General features: G+C 40.3%; 1 protein-coding gene across 2 annotated transcripts; it reads right to left on the reverse strand.

Annotated features, from left to right (window-relative positions):
- Positions 1-786: 786 nt before the first annotated feature.
- Positions 787-25,633, reverse strand: CLDND1 (claudin domain containing 1). 2 transcript variants are annotated; one of them, XM_070750027.1, is made up of 6 exons: positions 25,322-25,633; positions 16,535-16,833; positions 11,777-11,824; positions 7,423-7,527; positions 4,266-4,403; positions 787-1,710 (listed from the first exon to the last, which is right to left on the reverse strand). In XM_070750027.1, exons 2-6 carry the CDS (start codon positions 16,818-16,820, stop codon positions 1,493-1,495), a joined length of 795 nt encoding a protein of 264 aa, XP_070606128.1. In that variant the 5' UTR covers positions 16,821-16,833; positions 25,322-25,633; the 3' UTR covers positions 787-1,492. The 2 variants fall into 2 exon arrangements, with proteins under 2 accessions (XP_070606128.1, XP_070606129.1); XM_070750028.1 differs by lacking the exon at positions 11,777-11,824 and having other exon boundaries at positions 25,322-25,591.
- Between the last annotated feature and the right edge of the window lie 640 nt (positions 25,634-26,273).

Genomic DNA, 26,273 nt, shown 5'->3' on the forward strand with positions numbered 1-26,273 from the left:
TATTTAACCCTTTAACATATTTAAATGTTTCGATCATGTCTCCCCTTTTCCTTCTGTCCTCCAGACTATAAAGATTGAGTTCATTAAGTCTTTCCTGATACATTTTATGCTTAAGACCTTCCACCATTCTTGTAGCCCGTTTTTGGACCCATTCAATTTTGTCAATATCTTTTTGTAGGTGAGGTCTCCAGAACTGAACACAGTATTCCAAATGTGGTCTCACCAGCGCTCTATATAAGGGGATCACAATCTCCCTCTTCCTGCTTGTTATACCTCTAGCTATGCAGCCAAGCATCCTACTTGCTTTTCCTACTGCCCGACCACACTGCTCACCCATTTTGAGATAGGTAAAATGATATTTGAAGTGTCAGAAACACATACAAAAAGAGATATTCAACTATGAGATTTGTTATTTGCCCTTGTGCTGAACTAGCTATTGGATTAGTTTCCACCAAAGTGGTTTTAATTGTCTAATAAAATGTTTAAATGTAACACACACTTAACTGGAATATACCTTCAATATACCTTCAAGATTGTGTCCCCTTGTTCTTGAGTTCACTTTCCTATTAAAAACACTTTCCTCCTGGACCTTATTTAACCCTTTAACATATTTAAATGTTTTGATCAGGTCCCCCCTTTTCCTTCTGTCCTCCAGACTATACAGACTGAGTTCATTAAGTCTTTCCTGATACGTTTTATGATTAAGACCTTCCACCATTCTTGTAGCCCGTCTTTGGACCTATATTTTCTTTTATCATCAATCACATACCACTCCAGAAAAATTAATGAGTCTTAGCTCAGGTTTATTTTCTTAAAACAAAATTGTTCATTTGGATGACATGAATAATAATTCTACAAAATGTAGTTTTGCATAAATAAAATATTTAAAAAGTCAGATTTATATACAGACATATTTGTCAAATTAGAAAGTAAAACTTGTTATGGATGCTTCTATTACAGAGAGAGAGAGAGAGAGAAGTGCACACATAATTGTGATAATCATTTCACAATACTTAAACATTCTACAGTTGTCAACCATTTCATAACAATCTGGACCAAATAGATGGAAAAAGACATAGTAATAGGTCTGGAGATAGAAACAAAATTGTCTCACAACCTTTAAGGTTGCTGTGCATTTACCATTGTGAAAAATGTGGTCTTGGCTTAACCGATAACACATTCTTTCCATTTTAGTTTCATCAAGATCTTTCATTCCCTTAAAGATCCAATTAGTTTGCTTTGCAAATAAATTTAGATGTGAAAATACAATTTATATCAGGTGTATTTTTAAAATGTGTTGAAATCATATAGATCTCTGGCAAGAAAAAGCAATTCCTCCTAATCTGCCCTCCCAATCTCTTTAATTCCAAGCCATTTCATTAAATGTAATTAGAAGCATGCATACTCTGCAACAGTTAAATAATAAAAACAGCAAGGAAGTTTTTAAAAAAAGTTATGAAAATAAGAGACGGAGGAAAAAATGAGGGTCTTATTATGCTACTCTGTATGCTTTCAAAAGTGTGAATTCTTTCCTGTTTGTGCGTGCGGCCCAGATGAAAAGGGCAGCGGCCATGAACTGCAGAGGTGCTGAGACACAAGCCAGGCAGAAAGACCAGCCAAATTGGCCTTGCACAGGAGGAGGAGGTAGTTTCTTATGGAGCAGCTCAATTCCAGCTACATAGCAGCCAACTGAACCCAGTGTGCACAAACCTGGTGAAAAATCATCAGACAACAATTAGATCAGAGCAAGAAACACTTGCCTTGTATTATTAGGTTGCCAATCGGTTTCTGGTCACAATTCAAAGTGTTGTTTATGACCTATAAAGCCCTTCATGGCATCGGACCAGAATATCTCCGGGACCGCCTTCTGCCGCACGAATCCCAGCGAACAGTTAGGTCCCACAGAGTGGGTCTTCTCCGGGTCCCGTCGACTAAACAATGCCGTCTGGCGGGGCCCAGGAGAAGAGCCTTCTCTGTGACGGCCCCCACCCTCTGGAACCAACTCCCCCCAGAGATCAGAGTTGCCCCCACCCACCTTGCCTTTCGTAAGCTGCTTAAAACCCACCTCTGTCGTCAGGCATGGGGGAATTGAGATATTCCCTTCCCCCTAGGCTTATAAAATTTATGCCTGGTATGTCTGTATGTATGATTGGTTTCTGAAATTAGGGTTTTTTAATTTAACTTAAACTTAAATATTAGATTTGTTCATATTGTCTTATTATTGTTGTTAGCCGCCCCGACTCTACGGAGAGGGGTGGCATACAAATCAAATCAAATCAAATCAAATCAAATCAAATCAAATCAAAAAATAAATAAATAAATCAATAATAATAATAATAATAATAATAATAATTTATTGTCATTGTCAAAACGACGAGTTATCATTGGCAACGAAAGTCATGTGACACCCAGAGACCAGTCCCACCATACATAAAATTTAAAAATAGAATAAAAAATAGAATAAAATGTCCCACCCACTACAAATTCCCACAAATATATATATATATTAAGGCAGTGTTTCCCAACCTTTTTTGAGCCGCGGCACATTATTCATATTTTCAAAATCCTGGAGAACATTGAAAGGGGGGGGGGGCGGGCTAAAGAAAAGTTTGGACAAAAAAAATCCTCTCTCTTCCTCCCTTTCGCTCTATTTCTCCCTCTTTCTCTCTTTTCCTTCCTTCCCTTCTTTCTCTCTCTCCATCAGTCTTTCTTTCTTCCTCTCTTTTTTGCTCTCTTTCTCTCTCCTTCCTTCCCTTCCTCTGTCTTTCTCTCTCCCTTGCTCTCTCTCTCTGTCTCTCTTGCTATCTCTTTCTTGCTTTTTTCTCTCTCTCTTTCACTGTCTTGCTATATGTCTCTTTCTTTCTCTTTGCCTCTCTTGCTATCTCTCTTTCCTTCTCTTTCTCTCTCTCTGCCTCTCTTGCTAAGTCTCTCTTTTTCTCTTGCTATGTCTCTCTTTTTCTCTCTCTCTGCCTCTCTTGCTATGTCTCTCTTTCTCTCTCTCTTTCTCTGCCTCTCTTGCTGTCTCTCTGCCTCTCCTGCTATGTCTCTCTTTCTCTCTCTCTCTGCCTCTCTTATATGTCTCTCTTTCTTTCTCTTTCTCTCTCTGCCTCTCTTGCTAAGTCTCTCTTTTTCTCTTGCTATGTCTCTCTTTCTTTTTCTCTCTCTCTGCCTCTCTTGCTATGTCTCTCTTTTTCTCTCTCTCTGCCTCTCTTGCTATGTCTCTCTTTCTCTCTCTCTCTGCCTCTCTTATATGTCTCTCTTTCTTTCTTTCTCTCTCTCTCTCAATTGACCGCCACGTCAGGGCTCCCGCTTGCAGTCAGCTGAGAGAGAGAGAGAGCGCTCCCTCTCGCCGCCGCCTGGAGCTCCCTCTCGCCGCAGCCATCTCCCTGCGACTGCCTGCGGCCGCTGCAGCCCCCCCTCCCACCGGGCCACAAAGGACATTTGCCGCCGACGCCAGTGAAGCTTCAGCTGGGCGGGGCGCTGCCGGTACTTCCCTCCTGGGGCTCCCGCTCGCAGCTGTCCCCCGGCTTCTGCTCGATGCCGCGGTTTTCGGCGCTGTCCTGCTGTGCCCCAAAGAAGGAAGGTGGGAAAAAGGCGAGAAGAATGGAGCTCTCCTCCTTCCTGCCTTCCGTCTTTGGGGCCCAGCAGGACAGCGCCGAAAACCATGGCATCGAGCAGGAGCCAGGGGACAGCTGCGAGCGGGAGCTCAGTGCAAGGAGCCGCTGACTGCGGGCCCCAATTTGCCCGGGGCCCGGTAGCGCGCTCCCTGTAGTACCCGTCTATCGGCGGCCCTGGCTTTGCGCCATGAAGAGAAAACCGCAGCAGGGAAGTCGGCCGTTTTCTCTTCATGGCGCAAAGCCACACAGTCCCGGACTCTCGGATTCCTCGCCCCAAGGCAGGAGGCGGTGGCGGAAAAGAGTGGGCGGATCGGGCAGGCAATGGGGCAGGACGGAGAAGCCAGGGGCGCGTTTGGCCGGAGGCACCGTGGGGAGCAGGGGCAGGGTGGTGCGGCAGTAGGAGTAAAGGGAGCCGCGGCTGCCCCTGCCTCCCCACGGTGCCTCCGGCCAAACGCGCCCCTGGCTTCTCCGCCCTGCCCGATTGCCCGCCCGATCCGCCCACTCTCCTCCGCCACCTCTCGCCGCGGCACACCTGACAGTGTCTGTCAGGTGCCCGCCCGATCCGCCCACTCTCCTCCGCCGCCTCTCGCCGCGGCACACCGGTTGGGAAACGCTGTATTAAGGCATCCATGTTTCAAGCAAACTCACCAGCTAGGAAGTGGAGAACTCCAGTGGCAATGGCAGGGTAGAGACTGTGGCAAGCGCAAGCACAGACTCCAATAAGTGCTCCAAAGCACATGAGTCCTAAACTGACAAAAGGCAGGAGAAACTGAAAGCGCCAGAGATCTGAAAGGAATGGACAAATGAGCATCATTAGGTCATGCCACTTTTGGATACAATACAGCGATACCAAAATACTTTTTTGGCATTCCAAGCTATCCTTCTCTCCTATTCAGATTTACCCTAAGTTTTGAATCCTGAAGCACTCACAGAGTTATTTGGAGCAGCAATACTCTTTCACCCAACTCCTTCACAAAGGACAAGGAAGCTACAGCAGGAAGCTATCTTGACGTATCCGATAAGTATTCTGTTCATTTTAGTTTCATCAAGACCTTTCATTCCCTTAAGGATCCTATTCGTTTGCCATTCATATCGTTAAAATGTACGCTTTCTACTTGCCCTTATCAGAACTGCTAGCACAAAATGTCATTTTCTTGACAAAAAGTTTCAAAATGCTAGCCATATATGTACTAAAATACTAAATAAAATTACATTATTTTTGAAATTCTTAACCACTAACTACAAAACTACTATATATAACATAAGACCTACAACCTCTTCACATACCATTAAAAAGAATTCAAATACATGTATTTATTTATTTATTTATTTATTTATTTATTGCATCTATACCACCCAACTCCTGAAGGACTCTGGGTGGCTTATAAAATACATTTAAAACATCATAAAAGATTAAGAAAAACCAGTTTAAACCTCCTAGAGGCAAAAAGGAGCTGTGACGTTCCTTCAATATACCAGGGTGATCCGACATTAAAAACATATAGCCCCTCCCTGGTACAGAGCTGAAGGAATCAGGTCTGGTGGCTCAACTGTTAATTCTCTGCCTTACAAGGCAGAAGCTGCCGGATCAAATCCCAGTAAGGGTATGGCTAGCTGATGAGGCCAGAACAAGGCCGAAATGGTGCCATCCTAGTCTTCCTTAATTTTAAATTTTCAGCAAAAAATATGTGATACATATATGTATATATAATATCTATATCTATATATATATATTATATAACTCTACATATTATATATATATAATATATATATAATATAATATATATATAATACTGTCTCTCTATATATAATTTAAGGCTGGACCTCATAAAATTTCAAGAACAACGGCCCCTCTGTCGGAAAAGCCAGGCCTTCAATGCTTTCCTGAAGGTCAATAGAGTGGGGGAAGTCCGTATCTCAGGGGGTTGTTGGTTCCAGAGAGCTGCGGCAGCCACAGAAAAGGCCATTCCTCGCGGGCCTGCCAGCCGATACTGACAGGACCTGGAGGAGACCAGCTCTGTGGGATCTTACCAGTCGCTGGGAACTATGAACTATGAAAGCAGTCTCGGAGATAACCTGGCCCTGATCTATGTAGGGCTTTAAAGGTAATAACCAATACCTTGAACTGAGCCCAGAGACCAATAGGGAGCCAGTGCAGCTAGCAGAGAATTGGTGTAATGTGAGTGTATCTAGGTGTACCCACAATCACTTGCGCAGCTGCATTCTGGGCCAATTGTACTCTCCAAACACTCTTCCGGGGTAGCCCCATGTAGAGTGCGTTGCAATAATCCAACCATAAGGTGATAAGGGCACGAGAGACTGTGCTGAAAGTGTCCTGATCCAAGTAGGATCACAATTGGTACACCAGACGAACCTGTGCAAAGGTCCCCTTAGCCTCAGATGTAAGATGTTGCTCCAATCTTAGCTATGGGTCTATGATGACACCCAAATTGCCTGTTCTAAGGGGATAATTACCCCCACCCGAGCCAAGGATAGACAGTCGATACAGATTTTAGGAGATAGTACCCACAGCCACTCAGTCTTGTCCAGGTTGAGTCTAAGCCTGTTGACACCCATCCAGACCCTCACAGATTCCAGACATGGCACATCACATCTATTGCTTCACTTAACTGATGTGGGTGGTGATATACAACTGGGTATCATCAGCATATTGTTGATACCTCACCCCAAAACTTCGGGGTGTTTCAGAATATATATATTCTGTAATATCATAAGACTTTAATATATTTTTCTACAAAATCTAGGCTTATTTTTTACGTTTCAGAATATATATACAGTGATACCTCGTCTTACAAACGCCTCGTCATACAAACTTTTCGAGATACAAACCCGGGGTTTAAGATTTGTTTGCCTCTTCTTACAAACTATTTTCACCTTACAAACCCACCGCTGCCGCTGGGATGCCCCGCCTCTGGACTTCCGTTGCCAGCGAAGCACCCATTTTTGCGCTGCTGGGATTCCCCTGAGACTCCCCTCCATGGAAAACCCCACCTCTGGACTTCCGTGTTTTTGTGATGCTGCAGGGGAATCCCAGCAGTGCAAAAACGGGCACTTCGCTGGCAATGGAAGTCCCGAGATGGGGTTTCCCAGCGAGGGGAGCCTCAGTGAAATCGCAGCATCGCAAAAACACAGTGGTCCGGAGGTGGGGTTTCGAGGACTTCGGTATTTTTGAGATGCTGCGATTTCACTGATGCTCCCCTCGCTGGGAAATCCCACCTCCGGACTTCCATTGCCAGCGAAGTACTAGTTTCCCTTGCAGCATTGCAAAAACACAGAAGTCTGGAGGTGGGGTTTCCCATGGAGGGGAGCCTCAGGGGAATCCCAGCAGCACAAAAATGGGTGTTTCGGCTGGCAAAAAGGGTGAATTTTGGGCTTGCACGCATTAATCGCTTTTCCATTGATTCCTATGGGAAACATTGTTTCGTCTTACAAACTTTTCACCTTAAGAACCTCGTCCCAGAACCAATTAAGTTTGTAAGACAAGGTATCACTGTATTCTGAAATGTAAAAATAAGCCTAGATTTTGTAGAAAAATATATTAAAGTCTTATGATATTTTAGACATTCTCTATCTTTAATTTATCATTCTCATGTGCCTAAAATTGTAAGCGAGATTGCTAAAAGTTTATGAGATTTAGTCAATTTCCTGCATTTTGCCCATTTTAGAAAGTATCAGACTATGCAATTCTACATATATTCATGGGTGGAATTCATTGCCATTTACCTTTGTGAGTGAAAAACATTTAAGCTATTTGTTTCCAATAAAGAGGACCAAAAATACTCACAGGTTCGGCTCAGATCAATGCCAGTATTATGATTCCCAGGATCATTGTATTTTTCCATGAATTGATCCGAAAGAGAAAAACTGACACACTTTGTGACCATCTCACCTTTTAGAATGAAATATATATATATATTTATTAGGCTGTGATTTTTGTTTGATCATCTGCTTTTTATACATTTATATTAATAAATAGATAATATCCTTTGTTCCTACTTTAATGATTTTTTCTTGTAAACTCCTGGATTTTCATTTGGCATTCCAAGATTTTGTTAACCCTTAAAATTCATTTTTATGCTTATCTATTCAGAAACTGGATTTAGAAAAGAAAATCAAAATTTAAACACATGATTTTTAAAATAATTTAGAATTTTCCTAAAATACTTTTGAGAAAATGAAATTAGCTCCAATGCATCACAAGCGATTTTCTTAACTTCATAACAGTCGTCAGCTTTCTTGTTTTAAAAGTTGCAAAAGAGAAAATAAATCAGTGAAAGAACACCTGTCAGGCAAAGTAGATATGGGCAAGGAAAAAGTCTCAGGATAGGAAAAGCAGAAGAAATTAAACAAGAATCAGACAAATATACTTGCACTATCCCCCAAAATACATTTCTTATAGGTATATTTATTCTAACATGAAGGATTAAAAGAGAGAATCTATTATGGCAGTGATGGGCAACCTTTTGAGCTTGGTGTGTCAAAATTCGCCAAAAAACCAAGCATAACTCGGGTGGTGTGTCACCTTGAGAAAAAAAGTTTGGACAAAACCCCCCTCTTTTCCTCCCTTTCGCCCTATTTCTCTCTCTCTCCCTCTTTCTTTCCCCTTCTCTCTCCATCCCTCTTTCTTTCTTCCTCTCTTTTTTGCTCTTTCTCCCTCCTTTCCTCTTTCTCTCTTTCTTGCTTTCTCTCTCTCTCTTTCTCTGTCTCTCTTGCTATCTCTTTTATTCTCTCTTTCTCACTCTCTCTCTCTCTTGCTTTCCTTCTCTCTCTCTCTTTCTTTCTTTCTCTCTTTCTTTCTCTCTTCCTTGCTTTCTTTATCTCTCTTTCTCTCTCTCTTGCTTTCCTTCTCTCTTTCTCTCTTGCTTTCTTTCTCTTTCTCTCTCTCTCTCTTCCTCCCTTTCTCTATTTCTTGCTTTCTTTCTCTCCCTTGCTTTCTCTCTTTCTTGCTTTCTCTCTCTTACTTTCCTTCTCTTTCTCTCTCTCTTTCTTGCTTTCTCTCTCTGTTCCTCTCTTTCTTGCTTTCTCTCTCTCTCTTGCTTTCTCTCTTTTTCTCTCTTACTTTCCTTCTCTCTTTCTCCTTTTCTCTCTTGCTTTCTTTCTCTTTCTCTCTCTCTTCCTCTCACACACACACTCTTTCTCTCTCTCTCTCCCTTGCTTTCTCTCTCTCTCTCTTGCCTTCTCTCTCTCTTTCTCTCTTATTCTCTCCTCCTTTTCCTCTCTCTCTTTCTCTCTCGTGCACCACGGCAGCAACAGAGAGAGGGAGAGTGGAGAGAGAGTGGAGGGCGGCTTGCCGGTCCGTGGCCCCCTGGATCAGCGTCCCTGCATGGCCCCAGCGCAGACTCCGCCATCGCCTTCGCCTCCGCCTAAGAGGCAGCAGCCACATTCACCCCTTTGCCCTCCCAGGTGTCCATGGAGCTCAACGCCTGGCCACGCGCCGCCTCCCGGTAGCGCGCCAGACATCTACCTGAGGAACGGGTGGTTGGGCGCCACGAAGGGCGACGCTTGAAGGCCACCATGGCGCCGTTGTTGTCATCACGGCGCAAAGCCAGGCAGTCCCGGATCACTCGCTTCTCTGGCCAGCAAGCCGGCTGCCAGGGAAAGTGGCGCGATTTTTAAACGCGCGCTTTTCAAATGCGGCGCTTTCCTGGGCAGCCGACTTTGCTGGCCGGAGAAGGGAGCGATTCAGGACTGTGTGGCTTTGCGCCACTTCAAAAATTTCTGCCGGGGGAGGGGGTTCCTAATGGCTCTGCGGGCACACAATGGCCGGCGCCCTCCCACCGGGCCCCAAAAGCTCACGTGCCATCACTGCCAGGGAAGCTCCAGCCGGGCCAGGCTCCTATTCTCGCTCTTTGCACGTCCTTTTTTTTTTTTTTGGTGCTCGGAAATCAACAACGCGGCTCCTTTAAGAACCTGCGCTTGCGCTCTGCCGGCTTTTTCCTTCCCGGGCTGGGTGGGGGGGAGGCGAAGGAGGCGCGGGCTTCTCCAAGCAGCAATGAAGGTGAAACAGGAGGGAGGGGTGAGAGTGAGGAGGCTTTTTTTTTTTTGGCTCGCGTCGCGTGCGTTTGGCGCATTCTCTTTGAAAGTTTCTCCGGCGGCCGCGTGTCACTAAAAATGGCTACGCGTGTCAGTGCTGACACGCGTGTCATAGGTTCGCCATCACTGTATTATGGCAACAATAATATACAAGATTCTACTCTAGAATATTTGTCACAAGCTATGAATATGAAAGAAAATCATTTTGACAAAGTATTCAAGACTTGATTGTCTAAACCAGCAGTCCCCAAACTACGGCCCGCGGGCCGGATGCAGCCCGCTGAGGTCTTTTAACCGGCCCGCGGCAGCACACGAGATTTTACCGATTGATATAATAAGAGGGAGAAATAGAGAGGAAGAGAGAAATGAAGAGGAGAGATAGAAAGGGAGAGAGAAAAAGGGAGAAATAGAGAGGGGGGGAAGAGAAAGTGTGAGATACAAAGAGGGAGAGTTAGAAAGAGAGTGAGAGATAAAAAGAGAGAAGAGAGAGAAAGAGATAGAGAGGGAGAGAGAAAGGAAGAGGGAGAGATGGAAAGAGAGAGAGAGAGAAAAAGAGAAAAATGAGAAAATGATGGAGGGAAGGAACGAGGGAGAGGAAAATGAAACAAATGAGAGAAAAGGAAGAGGGAAGAGAGAAGTGGAGAGGAAGGAGGGAGGGAAGGAAGGAAGGAGAAATGGAGGGAGTTTGTTGATTTAAGTTTAAATTTACTTGTTAATAAAGAAGTATAAATTACTTAATTACTTAATTATTAATTACTTAACTACTTATTACTTCTTATTTTAAATATTGTATTTGTTCCCATTTTGTTTTTTACTTTAAATAAGGTATGTGTAGTGTGCATAGGGATTTGTTCATAGTTTTTTTTTATAGTCCGGCCCTCCAACAGTCTGAGGGACAGTGAACTGGCCCCCTGTGTAAAAAGTTTGGGGACCCCTGGTCTAAACAAAATAGTATCATAAGAATTTCTTTTCCTTTGAGGATACTGTATTAGTTAAAGGTAATATGACTAACTTTTTCGCTTCTACCACTGTCTGTCTAACCCAATTTTTTATTGGCTTCTTAACTTTATCAGACACCTGAAACTGAACTTCAAAGAAAGTGTAAATTTCTTTTACAGCTTTGTAATGGTTCACAGTATGAATAATACTAAATTAACAACATGAACTTAATTAAATAGATCAATCTATTTATTTTGGACGATCTATTCCCAAAATTCAAGATTTTGATTCTGTCCACTTGTATCATGGAAAATATCCTACCCTTAACTGATAAAAGAGTTTTAATCACATCATGTGTGTGGAACTCCCCCCACCAAAAAGAAGTTAAAAAGTGTTAATGTTTGGAGAATAGGCAAAATTGTGTTTACAATAAGAACCAATTAACATAAGCCAAAAGGAAACTTTAAAAACTGTTCCGTTTATAGGCCACAAATTCTCCATAGAATTACAACATTAATTTGAGTGACATGAGTCTTATTCAGAAGAGGATATACAACCCAACAATAAAGAATGAATTTTAGAGTAATCTGAAAAGGTACAGAAAAAAATTAGAAAAGTATACCAATAATCTAGCAGTGGTAGATTGAATAAAATCCACACAAGCCAGTTTGTGTGTCAAGAGAAGAATGGCGTATTTTCCTTTCTTAGATAAATTACACATCAGAACTGCATATACTATTTGAATACTGAGACGTAGCTGCACTACAACTGAAAGGGATTTCAAATTCAAGTTGACAGCCTTATTACAAATAATGCAATAAATGTGTTTATGAAAGAAGGTAGGAGGAAAGTGGAGCAAGTTTAAAACTAGAAAGATGCTTATTTGGTGTTGAAAGATATTTCAGTGCCCAGAATCTCCAAAATAATTTTGCAATAATGAGAAGAATAAAAGGAGGAACCAATTGTAATTATTTGTTAAGAAGATGCCAGATGGAACTCTATGAAATGTTTTGAACACTGTGTCAAGAATTGGCCTTATCTGAAATCATGAAGTAACAGAACGGTCATTGACGGGCTTCTCACCAGAGGACTAAAAAGAAAGACGAATTTATGTAGACTGCCCTCAAGTTTGTTTCCACTGATTTGAACAAAGTACTGAAAAATACCTGTTTTACTGCTGGTGTTGTTGAGGTTTGGAAGCAATTGACTGAAACCTTGAAAAGAAAAATGTAATTACAGAATTAAATTATGGGCATTGAAAGGAAACAAACAAGATCCGTCTTCTTGGCAATACTTTCCATTCTTCCTCCGGGATCAATCCTTAACTACTGAGAAAAGAAGTTGACTATGATATGGATACTCTGCAATCATCATCTTCTGCAACAACACTTTAATGAATTTCAGGATTAAAGGTGACCTTGATCTGGTTTTAAAGTAAGCTATACTAGTGAGCTGGTAGGAGACATTTAATCATTTGGCTTCGGAGACTAATGGAGTAATAATCCAGCTTTTAATAACAGTAGCTACTTCTACAGATGCAAAGAGAATGTTTAATTTTTAACCGAAAAAGTAAAAGAGCTTGTCTTTCTTTTCCAGACTATGAACAAGAAGACAGATGAAGACTCAATTACTTCCTGGCCACACCAATGAATTAAGTTTCTTACAATGATTTAGCCAAGACAAATTTTATACTAAAAATATTTTGCATTTTTATACTAAAAATATTTCACTGAAAGAGTAGTAGATCCTTGGAACAAACTTCCAGCAGATGTGGTTGGTAAATCCACAGTAACTTAATTTAAACATGCCTGGGATAAATATATATATATCCATTGTAAGATAAAATACAGGAAATAGTACAAGGGCGGACGAGATGGACCATGAGGTCTTTTTCTGCCGTCAGTCTTCTATGTTTCTATGCATATGTAACAAAAATAACTGAATTCCCTCTTATCAAAAAACATGAAGAAAAATTATCTCAATAAAAATTATGCTGTATTGTATAATCTGAAAGCTGATTATTTTACGGTAGTACACCACAGTAAGATAACTTCAAGACTCTATGATTAATTAAACAAGTGTGTTTACCTCCTGTCAGTATCATCCATTTTGATAAGAAATAAAATAATCAGATAATGATTCAATGACAGCCTCTTAAGCGTGGTAGTTAAAGAGCTGGATTGGAATCCAGGAGACTTTGTGCCATGGAAACTCATTGGATATCTTTAAGTCATTCCCTCTCTCACAAATCAACCTATTTCATTGAATGGTTGTTGTGGGGAAAAATAGAAGGAAGAAGTTCTACATACATCCTCATCATCATAATAAAAGGCAAGGTATAAAGCTAACAAATAAAAAAGTGAATTTGCAAAATAAGGCTCCACAATTGTCAAAAAATTGCCTAATTGTCCTGAGATTATCTTATACTGTATCTGAAATCCTGATGCTGCACTATTTTAGGAATATTCAGGAGGAAGTTATTTTTTAAATAAGTTAGATATCGAAGAAAACACAGAATGACCATATATCAATCCTTATACATAATATTCTTTCCTGCTTGCTATGCAAATATAACTTTTCCTCAAATGTCAATATTATTTCTATTATGGAAGGTGGAATAAGCCTTGTTGAAAGGCTGATTTGTATTTTTTTTAAATCATAAATGCAACATTATCTTATTTATATTATTTCCCTAATGTAAATATCTCTATCACACAAAGTACAGAAAAGGAGTAACATATATTAAGCCACAAAAAGGCAAGGAAAAAAGTATACAGCTAAAAATAACTTACGTGAAGACTATCCACTATATCTCTGCTAATACTTCTACTGTGAAAACCAATCTTGCTTTCACAAAGTCAGTTCATTCTTAAATTGTTTTTTCTTCTTTAAACAACTGGCCTTACTCTTTTTGAAGTTGTCTTCAACTCTATCCAACCACAATTTTCTCCAGTCTTTCCTTCTTCTAACCCATTCACTCCTCTAATAAAAGTTTTGTGATTCAGCCCTCATTCATTCTATTATATAATCAAACCATTTCAAAATACGTCTTTCATATTTCACTCAATTTGGCATTCACTCTATATTTATTAAACACCCGTTGAATTCTTCATTCTACTTATTTTTCCCTATACACCTAAGCATTTCATTCTCAATAAATGTAACTTATTTTTATACTTCTTTTGCTTTCTCTTCCATGCATCAAAGTAGGCAGTAACATTCCCTTATCCAAAGTCATGTTTGCTTCTTTTAACGTTATTTATGAAAGACCACATTTTATTCAAGGTCCTTCTACCAGCACTTGTCATCATAAAATTTCCCTTCATGGCTCTTTCCTTCACAGTTTCATAATACTAGTTCTTGAGATCTAATCGGATCTCTCTTGATAGAGCCAGTTTGGTCTATTGGTTAAGGCACCAGCTTAGAAAGCCAGGTAGGTGATTTTGGGCCAGTCACTCTCAGCCCAACCCACCTAACAAGGTTGTTATGGGGGGAAATAGGAGGAGGAAGATTATTTTATTATTTAGCATCAGCATCTATTTTTGGAGGCCATCAGAAATCTTATTTGTTCAAGCCGTGACACACTTCCATATAAAAGGAGCCGAGGTGGCGCAGCTGGTAGAGTGCTGTACTGCAGGCCACTAAAGCTGACTGCTACATCTGTAGGTCAGCGGTTCAAATCTCATCACGCGGCTGATGGTTGACTCAGCCTTCCATCCTTCCAAGGTGGGTAAAATGAGGAGCCGGATTGTGGGGGCAATATGCTGGCTCTGTTAAAAAGTGCTATTGCTAACATGTTGTAAGCCGCCCTGAGTCTAAGGAGAAGGGCGGCATTAAAAAATTGAATAAATGAATGAAAATGAATGAATACCTGTATTGTGAATATCCAGACTTTGATACCAAATATCCAGAATTCTATTCCTTAAATAAAGCAGGATGTCTAACATTCATACTTGATTATTATCCCACTGATTGAAACACCTGATTCTATTTTGCCTTTTAAATAAACTAAATATGTAGCTTTAGGTCATTTTCATCAATAACTCAGTGAATAAGAGTAAATTTTGGACTCATTCATTTTGTTTATGTTTTGCTGATTTCTACATTTTGTAATTTTGTCTCCAAATATTCTCTTCTCCAAATTAGCTATCAATTTTTCTCTCTAATTAATCTCCCCAAAATCAACTGGTATTCCTTTGGAATAATTTGACCTGTTTTTATGCAATTTTGTTTTTGCTATTTGCAATTTGGTCACCATTTTTTGTCTCTGTAATTTGAAATTTTTATTTGAAGATAATAAGTGATATGCTGCATTCTTACCATTAGTGTTTATCCTTTGGTTTCAGCTTAGACGTTACAGCATGTTTAATGTAAGCTTTCAAAAAATCCAATTTAACTTTCAAATCTTTTTGTTTAAATCACATTTAACAAAACATAATTTGTTTTATTATATTCTCCTATTTTTAAATTTTCAAGTCAGGTTTCTGTTGTAGCTTATGCAGTTCACTTTGCATAGATCGCTGTTTTCTAAATAATTAGAGTGTTATTTAGAATTAGAATATTATTTAGCTCTGCATGGGGCTGAATCCTTCTAACAAGGCTGCCTGCTAGAGATGTTCAGCTCCACGCAACAGCAGCAACGCACGAGTCTTTCTGGTAGGCGCCAGCAACTTGCAACCTTCCCTGCCAGCTTCCCCACTGATTTTCTGGGGAAGTCAGCAGAGAAGATTACAAGTGGCAATCACATAATTGTGGGGTTGTAAGAATGCACAGGTTGCCAAGCACTCAGATCACAATCACATGACCTCGGAGTAATGGTGCCAAGTTCTGCAATGGCTGAAAATACTTTAAAGGCTATAAAGCATCCTTATTGAGGCATATTGTAATTTAGAGTCATTATTAAACGAATGGTCATAAATTGAGGATTAACTATAATATTTTGTACATCCTAAATCTATACGTGTTTTTTTCTTGGTTTTTTCCCCCTGTCTTCTAATGTCAGCACACACACAAAAAGAGGTTTTCAGTTGTATCTATGCTGCTCAAAAAAATAAAGGGAACACTCAAATAACAGCCTAGATCTGAATGAATGAAATATTTATTTATTTATTGGATTTGTATGCCGCCCCTCTCCGGAGACTCGGGGCGGCTAACAGCAACAAAAAACAGTGTACAATAGTAGTCTGATGTTAGAAACAATTAAAAACCCATTAACATAAAAAACCAAACATACATACATACATACCATGCATAGAATTGTAAAGGCCTAGGGGGAAAGAGGGTCTCAATTCCCCCATGCCTGACGGCAGAGGTGGGTTTTAAGCAGCTTACGAAAGGCAAGGAGGGTGGGGGCAATTCTAATCTCTGGGGGGAGTTGGTTCCAGAGGGCCGGGGCTGCCACAGAGAAGGCTCTTCCCCTGGGTCCCGCCAAGCGACATTCTTTAGTTGACGGGACCCGGAGAAGATCCACTCTGTGGGACCTAACTGGTCGCTGGGATTCGTGCAGCAGAAGGAGGTCCCTGAGATAATCTGGTCTGGTGCCATGAAGGGCTTTATATTCTCATTGAATATTTTGTTCTGTACAAACTTGAATGTGCACAACAGCATGTGAAATTGATTGTCAATCGGTGTTGCTTCCTAAGTGGACAGTTTACTTTCACAGAAGTTTCATTTACTTGGAGTTATTTTCTGTTGTTTAAGTGTTCCCTTTATTTTTTGAGCAGTGCATTAAACTCTTTTCCTTAAAAACTGTATATGAGATGAAATGTAGATCAGGAAATGAGATTGTTAAAAAAATTCTGTTCCCCATATCATACCCTTTAAAAAAAAAAAAGTAGTGATACACTTAGAAGAAATATCTTAATGGACAAAACATATACTGTAGCATAAAGATGCATTGCAGAACCTCTTTAGTGCAAGCTTACCTGGTGAATTGTACCAATGGGAGTTTTCAGACATCGTGATGCATCTCCGCCACAGCCCAATGGTGCCATTCCACCGAAAAAGGACCTCTGTGTAAGAGTTTTCATCTGCATTTTCACCAAAAAGTTCATCCCAAGTGGCTTTACTTTCACTATTATTTTCAGGAGGTGATGGGTTACGATACTCAAACCAAAAATCTGTGCCAATTGAGGCTGCCAAATAGATGGTAGAGATAAGGCTGAGCACACAGGCAATTACCAGAGCGGTGGCAAAACGGTTATCCATCATGGTATCTCAATTACTGTCAATAAAAAAAGGGTGGGGGAAAAGAAAAGTCTTTATCAACAATTGAACTTTAATGCGTGAGTGCAAATATATTCAGATTTTTCCAGTTTACCCTGCTTTAGATGATCTTCACGGTAACTTTCATATTTTACATTACATGTGTTCTGTCTGGGTCACTCCGGAAGCTATGACCAACCCAAAAAGATAAGCCAGACACACCGGTTGAATCCAAACACAGTTTTATAATGGTAAAGAGAAAAGAAGCCAACAGAAAATGTCCTTACAGATCAGGAAAACACTGGAACTCCAAATAGATACACGAAGGGAATTGTCCATACATAAACACAGGATCCTCAATGCCAAACGAGGCTGTTGCTAACATACACCAACCTCCCACGGGTCTTCAAGACTGCTGGGCCACGAGCCAGGAACAAAAACGCTGAGAGAAAAGGCAGATAACAGCAACTCCACTTTGATAACACTCCACGCTGCCGAAAGAGTTTGCCTGCCTTATAAACCCTTCCCTGCTAATGAGGACCACACCCAACCCCCTGGTGTTCCTCATTCAACACTGATAATATTTCTTCAATTGATTCCTCCTTTGATCTATGAGTCTCTGTCGCATACTAATGATAGCTTGTGCTTCGTCATCCAATGACTCCAGAGACTCCAAAGAATCCAAGCTACTGGCTTGAGAGAGCCCCTCCCCAGGGCTCCCAGGCCTTTCTTCCTCGTCACTTTCCTGACTGGAATCTCCCTTGTCTGACTGCCAAGAACTCCCCTCTCCGGTCTCAGCCTCCCCAGGGCATGGATCCAGCAGAGACGCAGCTGGTCTTTGCTCTGAGTCAGGCTGAACCACAACAACATGAAGTGATAATAGTTGAAAAAAAAACAGTTATTCAAACATCAAAAGAGAGATCTAAAGAAGAGGCAACAAGGTATAGCGGATAGTATTCTACTAAAGCAGAGCTAATATCTCCCTCCATTGACATAGCAAGAATTTTGCATAAAAAGAATTCTGAAAACCTTATACAACAGACACTGGGGGAAGGCGTGTAATATTTATTAATTTATTTATGTACCTATTACGGTGGATTTGATTTATATCACGATTTAACAAGTAAAAAGACTTGATTTAAATCTACTTGATTTAAATCTTAATTTTAAGAGAGCAACTGTCATCTCTCTCGCATCGTTTTTGTTCTGCACCAACAAGTAAAAACTTGATATAAATTTATTCAATGTAAATCAACTCGATTTAAATCATAATTTTAACTGTCATCGCTATCTTGCACTAGCTCTTCCTGACCCACTATTGATTCTGACAGTCCCAATATTGCCGAATAGGCAGCCTCATGCTACATAACTAAGCTCCATTTCATGCTGAATAAGGTAAACTATTAATGTATCTTAAATAGAAAATTATCTTTAGATAGATTTTTACTCCAAAAGCATTTTATTAAAATAAATTTGATAAAAATAAAAATAAATCCAATTTAAATTTTAAAAATTTGTTTTAATTTTCTTTTTTAAAAACATCAATTTTTATCCACCCTGGTACTATTACATTTTTATTCCACCTTTATTATTTTATAAGTAACTCAAGGCAGTGAATATGTTTTAATACTCCTTTCCTCTTCCTATTTTCTTAACAATACCCCTGTGAGATGGGTTAAGTTGAGTGACTTGTATAGAGTCATCAAAAAAGAGAGGAGACCAGGAAAAAAAACACCATTAAATAAATGAAATTGAAATTCATATATTTAATAAATAAGATGAGAGGAGGAGAAAGATTGAAAATAAAAACAGAAAACAGGAAGAAGACCTGCTTAGAGTTTAAATTATAAGACAACAGGAAAGCAGCGATAGTTGTGATGTCTGCTTTTCTCATAAATCTCAAAACATTATCTGGAAGGGGGGATGGTTCAACTACCAATTGAATAAATACAGTACTAATATGGTAATACAGGATCAAGAGGGACAGTCTGGTGTAGTGGTAAAGGCATCAAGTTAGAAAGGTTGACTCAGCCTTCCATCCTTCCGAGGTGGGTAAAATGAGGACCAGGATTGTGGGGGCAATATGCCAGCTCTGTTAAAAAGTGCTATTGCTAACATGTTGTAAGCCGCCCTGAGTCTAAGGAGAAGGGCGGCATAAAAATTGAATGAATGAATGAATGAATAAATAAATAAAAGGGGGGGGGAGACTGTGAGTTCTAGTCCCATCTTAAGCACAAAGCAATTGGCCAGTCACTCCTCACAGCCCTTAGGAAAGGCAATGACAAACCTTGGCCTTCTCCGGGTCCCGTCGACTAAACAATGTCATTTGGCGGGCCCCAGGGGAAGAGCCTTCTCTGTGGCGGCCCCAGCCCTCTTTAATCAACTCCCCCCGGAGATCAGAACTGCCCCCACTCTCCTTGTCTTTCGTAAATTACTCAAGACCCATCTATACCGCCAGGCATGGGGGAGTTGAGATACCTTTCCCCCAGGCTTTTTTTAAATATTTATGTCTGGATATGTATGTGTTGCTTGTTTTTTTAAATATGGTAGGGTTTTTATGTGCTTTTAATATTAGAATTGTTTTCGCTAGAATATTGTTTTTATCGTTGTTGTGAGCTGCCCCGAGTCTTCGGAGAGGGGCGGCATACAAATCTAATAAATTGAATTGAATTGAATTTCTGAAATATCTTGGGGAAAACTGTAAGGACTCATTTAGGCAGTCTCTAAGCAATCTCCTCAGACCCGATTAAACAGAAGACAAAAATACATGATCCAGAAAGCCTCTAGGTGTTAGCTAAACAACAACCATGGAAATGGAAACTTCATTTGAGAGTGACTCCTTCTCCACCAGATTGGCAAAAGATGTAGCTGAAAAGCCCGTAGGGCTTCAAGCTGGTTTATTCATGTTTGAGGGCTGGCCGAGAGTAGTCTACAAAATACCTTGATAAATCAGAACTGACTCACATCTTAACTGGCAGCATTTGTAGTGAAAAAAGAAAGCAAAATGCTTTGCAAAAAAAAAAATGCAGATACAAAAGCAACTCCTTGAGATATCCAGATATGCATATCTGAAATGTATAACCTTAGTACTTTTTAGTCTATTCCTCAGCTGTTTGGACTGTGTTTAACTCTTGTAGTTTAAGTTCAAAAAATTCCACCCAAATCATTTACCATAAACTGAATCCATTCCATATGATGCCTTTTATTGTGATGGTTTGAGGTTTCAGAGAAGAAGGGGCTAAAACCATCATCTGATATTTAGCAATACTATTTTTGGGACTATATGACGCACCGGATTATAAGATGCACCTACATTTATTTACAGGAGGAAAACAAGAAAAAAATAGTTGTTGGCCACTGTGTGTCACCTTTTCGCTCTCCCAGTCTCCCAGAAGCACTCTCCCATGTTTGCCAAAAATGGGCTCATTTTTGGATTTCCAAGCCCTTCATGCGTCACGTTTTCATCCTCCCAGCCCCCCAGAAGCACACTGCAATGCTTAGCACATCCCATTTTCACCAAAAACATGCCCATTTTGGCCAAAACCACACCAATTTTGGTCTACAGAGGGCTTCTGGTGGCCAGGGGTGACGCGCAGAACTTTGCAGAATGCTTATGGGGCCCCGGGAGGGTGAAAACGCAACATACAGAGGGTTCAGGAGGCAAAAAACCCCCCTGTATTTGGTCTATAACAGTGTTTCCCAACCGGTGTGCCGCGGCACACTAGTGTGCCGCGAGACACGGTCAGGTGTGCTGTGAAGCTCCTAGGGAAGCTCCAGCTGGGCGGGGCGCTGCCGGGGCTGGTGCCTCCGACCTGGAGCTCCCACTCGCAGCTGTCCCCCGGCTCCTGCCCGTTGCCGCGGTTTCTGGCGCTCTCCTGCTGGGCCCCAAAGAAGGAAGGCGGGAAAAAGGAGAGCTTCATTCTTCGCGCCTCCTTTTTCCTGCCTTCCTTCTTTGGGGCCCAGCAGGAGAGCGCCAAAAACCACGGCATCGGGCAGGAGCCGGGGGACAGCTGCGAGTGGGAGCTCGGAGGCACCGGCAGCGCCCTGCCCAGCTGGAGTTCCCTGGCATCAGCGGCAAGTGTCCTTTGGGGCCCCACGGGAGGGCACTGGCGGTGGGAGCGGAAGCGGGAGGGTGCCGGCTGCAGCAGCCCCAGGCGGTCGCGGGGAGATGGGGGCAGCAAGAGGGAGCTCCAGGGTGGAGGCACCGACGGTGGCGGTTGGACGTGCTGCTGGACGCCGTACATGCTGCCGCTGCGGGGCTGGTATATACGGCGTCCAGCAGCACGTCCAGCTGCCGTTGTCAGGGCTCCCGCTCGCAGTCAGCCGAGAGAGAGAGAGAAAGAAAGAAAGAGAGACAAAGCAAGAGAGGCAGAGAGAGAGAAAGAGAGACATAGCAAGAGAGGCAGAGAGAGAGAGAAAGAGACATAGCAAGAGAGACAGAGAGAAAGAGACAGAAAGAGAGATAGACACACACACAGAGAGAGACATAGCAAGAAAGACAGAGAAAGAGACAAAGAGAGACATAGCAAGAGAGGCAGAGAGAGAGAGAAAGAAAGAGAGACATAGCAAGGGAGACAGAGAGAGAGAGAAAGAAAGAAAGAAAGAGAGACAGAGAAAGAGAGAAAGAAAGATAGCAAGAGAGGCAGAGAGAGAAAGAAAGAGAGACATAGCAAGGGAGACAGAGAGAGAGAGAAAGAAAGAGAGACAGAGAAAGAGAGAGAGAAAGAAAGAAAGAGAGATAGCAAGAGTGGCAGAGAGAGAAAGAAAGAAAGAGACATATAGCAAGAGACAGTGAAAGAGAGAGAGAGAGCAAGAAAGAGAAAAAAAGCAAGAAAGAGATAGCAAGAGAGACAGAGAGAGAGAGCAAGGGAGAAAGACATAGAGGAAGGGAAGGAGGGAGAGATAAAGAGCAAAAAAGAGAGGAAGAAAGAAAGAGGGATGGAGAGAGAGAAAGAAGGGAAGGAAGAGAGAGAAATAGGGAGAAATAGAGCGAAAGGGAGCAAGAGAGAGATTTTTTTTTGTCCAAACCTTTCTTTAGCCCCCCCCCTTCAATGTTCCCCAGGATTTTGAAAATATGAATAATGTGCCGCGGCTCAAAAAAGGTTGGGAAACACTGGTCTATTAGACACACCTAAATTTTCACCCACTTTTTTGGGGGGAAGTGTGTCATAAGAAAGAACTTAGAAAAATATGGTACATTCTCATGATGAGGCCAAATCCAAACGTCCAATAAGTCCATTTTTGGTACTCATTGTGCTCCTTCCTTCCTGCATAAGTAGCATTATGCAGAGTGGATAAAGAAAGTAAGAAATAGTACCCAAATAAGTTAAAGGCGCAAGCTAAGTAAAAAGAAAAGAGAAATGGTGCCTAAATGTATTTATACCAACATTGTAGTTTTCTATCTTTGCAAATTATCCTTGCTTTCATCACATCCAGACAGTATAAACAGTGCTTCATATACTGTTTTTTTTCCCTTGACCTTCTCACCTATCGATTTTTGTCAGTATTATCATCTCTATCCAACCACAACTTTCTCAGCCTTCCTCTTCTTTCTGACACATTTACTATTATTTCCTATATTTGATCTGAAATTTGGTCCTGAGTCACTCTCTCAATATGACCAAGCAACACACTTCTTTCATAGTAATAACTAACCTCTGTTCTTATTTTATTATATATACATAGCATTTCATGTCCACTTCACTGAACTTAAGCAAGTCTTTGTTCCATATAAAAAAGAATAGCATATTCTTAAGCTGCTATTTTACCTTCTTTTGACATTCATTCATTCATTTATTACGGTATTTACAACAGACAATGTACAATACAAACATTTTCTACCACCATTTGTATTTAAAATCTTTCTATCCATTTCCCCATTCTTAGAAAGCAGTCTATCAAGAAACACAAAAGCATTTATTTAATCTGCCTCTTTGAATTGTATATATAATTTGCAATTGTTCCTTCAATTTTCCCTGTCAAATACAACTTCCTTGTTATTTAACACGGTTGCTCTCAAATGTATACTCTTTGTTGTGTCACATTATCACATCATCACATATCACTGCATATACTTTGGGTTTTTAGTCAACAACATGATGTTATCTATGTAAAAAAATACATGCCCAGTCAGATCTCCAACCATTGCAATTCTAATATGAGCACAACCATATGCATTATTCATAAATGCATTAAATAACCAGAGTTATTCTACACCCTGTCTTACTCTGTTTGTTAAGCATGCCACTTATTATCATGCATGTTTTAATTCCACAGTAATAAAGGAAGAACCATATATTGCTTTTATTACATTCAGCCACTTATTTTCAACTCTGTATTTAAAGAAGCTATTCCACAAAGTAAATTTGTTTCACTTTATTATATACTTTTTCTAAATCAACCAAAATATAATAAATTTTCTTATTGTCAATTAGAATTCTGTCAAATACTTTTCCAAGCACTTTCAATAAACTGATTCCATCAAATTTTCCTTTTGTTAGAGAGAAATAAGAGAGGAATACTATTTTAACACTTCTTAGTTACACCATCAACAATTGTAGTGTTACTATTATGCAACATTCTAATATCAGTTTTTACTTTCTTTTCAATATCCTTTCCAGTATTCCTTGATTTATTTTATTAGATTTGTATGCTGCCTTTATTACTTTATAAAAACTTCCAGGCAGCAAATATACATAATACTCATTCTTATTTTTTAATCCCAAACCATTTCATCTTTTTTAATTGCATTCACTTGAGCCTTTTTAACTAATTTCCCCCTCTCAATTTGCATTTTCTTTCCCTCTTAAATCTTAACTAAATTCCTTGCTGATATATTTTTTCCTATCTATACATTATAGATTTTTTAATAATTTCTGCAACTATCATTTTATTCTATGAATTTTTTTCTTTCTGCAGCAATCGTTGTCCTCTGCATTTTTTTGATCCATATAGTCTCTTCATCATTCTTTTATACTTTATTTGGTGTGAATCAATACATGCTTCTGTCGTTTAGCATTATTTTCACTGTGCTCCAAGGAGGTTTACAGTACTTTCCTTTATATCCACTTTCCATTTACTCAGTCGGAAGATTAATCTGTTGTTTTATATAGGACACATCATTTCTTTTCTTGCAACCTTGCTATCTTTAATTTTGTTTGTTTAGTTTCCTTCCTTTTCTTTCATGCCCAGTCATCTTCATTGTTAGTCTCTCTTTGTAACTTTCCTCAATCTTTCATCACAATCAAATCAAACTTACTTTTATATTTATATTCCTTCCTTCCTTGTCACATTAAGAATGTGTATGTAGACATGAACACTCTGGAAATACGATTAGTAAATGTGTAATTTTAAGTATGTAATGGGAACAATTTAAAACATTTTCCCCCAAAACATCAATATGAATGAACCAGATCTTTTTTTTCTTTCTTGTTATGTGAAAGTCTCAAAAAAAATCAAGCTATTTCACTTACAGAATAATTTTATTAGTTAGGTCCACATGTTGTTGAAAGACATTTGACCTGAAGGGACAACTCTTCAATGATTATTTATTAGACTTTTTATTAGAGCCTTCAGAGAAGGGTGGCATAATAATAATATTTATTAGATTTGTATGCTGCCCCTCTCTGTAGACTCGGAACGGCATACAAGTCTAATTAATAATAATAATAATAATAATAATAATAATAATAATAATAATAATAATAAATAGTAGTTGTTGTTATTATTGTTATTATCATCATCATCATCATCATCAACTTAGGGCAGGGACCTTTAAAGGGAAGAACACAAAGTCTATCCCTTCTTTTGTGTGTTCCTTTGTTTTTCATTAAACATGCTCTTTGTGGGAATTTACCACCCTATCTGAATTTTAAAAGAAACACAAATTCTGAAGGCCATTTCTTTTGTATTTTCAAAGTCCTTTTTTTCTCCTTGGCCTGAGTATAGAACGTGGCACCCATTTCTCAACCCATTTAACGCTCTCTTTTGGGCTTTCCCACAATGCAATCCCACTGCTTATCATCTCTGAAGGCAACGAAGTGAAAGTTCTCAGCAAATATGTGTAGACAATGGCATTTTGAACACAAGCCAGTGCATGGGAAATCGAAAGACTTCTATTCAAGGGAATCTTTTAGGGGTTGAAAAGCATACATTAATTAATTGCCAGATTGAAATGATTAGAGAGAAACCCGCACGATTTATGTATTATATATTGGTACAAAATAAAGAAATAAAATAAATAGATGTATCCGGCTTCCATAGAGGTACGTGGACAATTCTATAGGCAATATGGGGTCCCGATTTTCCTCCTCTCTAGCCACAGCGGTCGCTAATACAATACAAGGTTGCAATTCTTTCAGGGTCCCATTTTAAGGCAACCACATCCCCCTGCAACGAACGCAACCATTGCTCTCCCACGCCGTCCCCCTAACAATCCCATTCACAAATTCTTTCCTTGGAATATCCAGAGAAACAACCGGGGCTCGGTAGGGCCCAATTCGACTTACCTCCCATCGTTCTCCCGACTCCGCGGCGTCGCTTCCAACCCCCCCACCCCCAAAGAGCAGTTCAGCCGGGAGAGCGGGAAGCGCCTCTCCGCAGACGCTTATCCGCCCCTGCGCCGCCAAGGGCTCTGGGAAGTGTAGTTCGAATTTTGTCGGCCGCCACGTTCCCTTCAGGATGAGAAACAATTGGATTTTTTGTTAACTTGTGAATGAGCGCGTTCGTGCATTCCGAGCAGCAGAGATTCGCCTCCCGGGATTGTTACGATTCAAACGGAAAGGGAGTTGCGGAAAGCAACTTTAAAAACACTCTAAACCAGTGTTTCCCAACCTTGGCAACTTGAAGATATCTGGACTTCAACTCCCAGAAGTCCCCATGGCTGGGGAATTCTGGGAGTTGAAGTCCAAATATCTTCAAGTTGCCAAGGTTGGGAAACACTGCTCTAAACAACACGCCAGAATTTATTTATTTATTTATTTATTTATTTATTTATTTATTTATTTATTTATTTATTTATTTATTTATTTATTTATGTCAATTAAGTATAGGATGGTAGTTTATGTAAATATAACATGGAAAGTAATGATAAAAAAAGACAATAGGACAGAGACAGTAGGCACAATGGTGCGCTTATGCAGGCCCCTTAAAAGGAAAGGAGACTACTATAGATGAATTTTGAGCTTATTTGCTCTCACCAGCCAGCCATACCAGTACTGGGATTTGAACCTGCAGCCTCTGATTTATAAGGCAGAGGCCTTAGCCTCTAGATTACAGGCTAAAATGTTCAGAGATACTTTACTAGAAGAGCCCTCCACTCACAACAAAATACCCTAGGTATTTACCCTAGGTTTAGAAAGTTTAGAAATATGTTGCCTTAAACATGATCTAAGCATAGACCATAAAATCACCGTCCTTTTTGTCAATGACTACTTCAGCTTCAACCACAACAACACACGA

The sequence above is a fragment of the Erythrolamprus reginae genome, chromosome 4, assembly GCF_031021105.1.
Source record: "Erythrolamprus reginae isolate rEryReg1 chromosome 4, rEryReg1.hap1, whole genome shotgun sequence".
NCBI classification, from domain to species: Eukaryota; Metazoa; Chordata; class Lepidosauria; order Squamata; family Dipsadidae; genus Erythrolamprus; species Erythrolamprus reginae.

Bases quoted from the DNA above. Each gene is read 5' to 3' on its own strand.
- CLDND1 (XM_070750027.1), bottom strand. From the start codon at position 16,820: ATGATGGATAACCGTTTTGCCACCGCTCTGGTAATTGCCTGTGTGCTC. The intron at 4,404-7,422 runs GTGAGTATTTTT...CATTCCTTTCAG, and splicing joins CATTGATCTGAGCCGAACCT to ATCTCTGGCGCTTTCAGTTT. The intron at 1,711-4,265 runs GTGAGTTTGCTT...ATTTTTCACCAG, and splicing joins AGTTCTCCACTTCCTAGCTG to GTTTGTGCACACTGGGTTCA.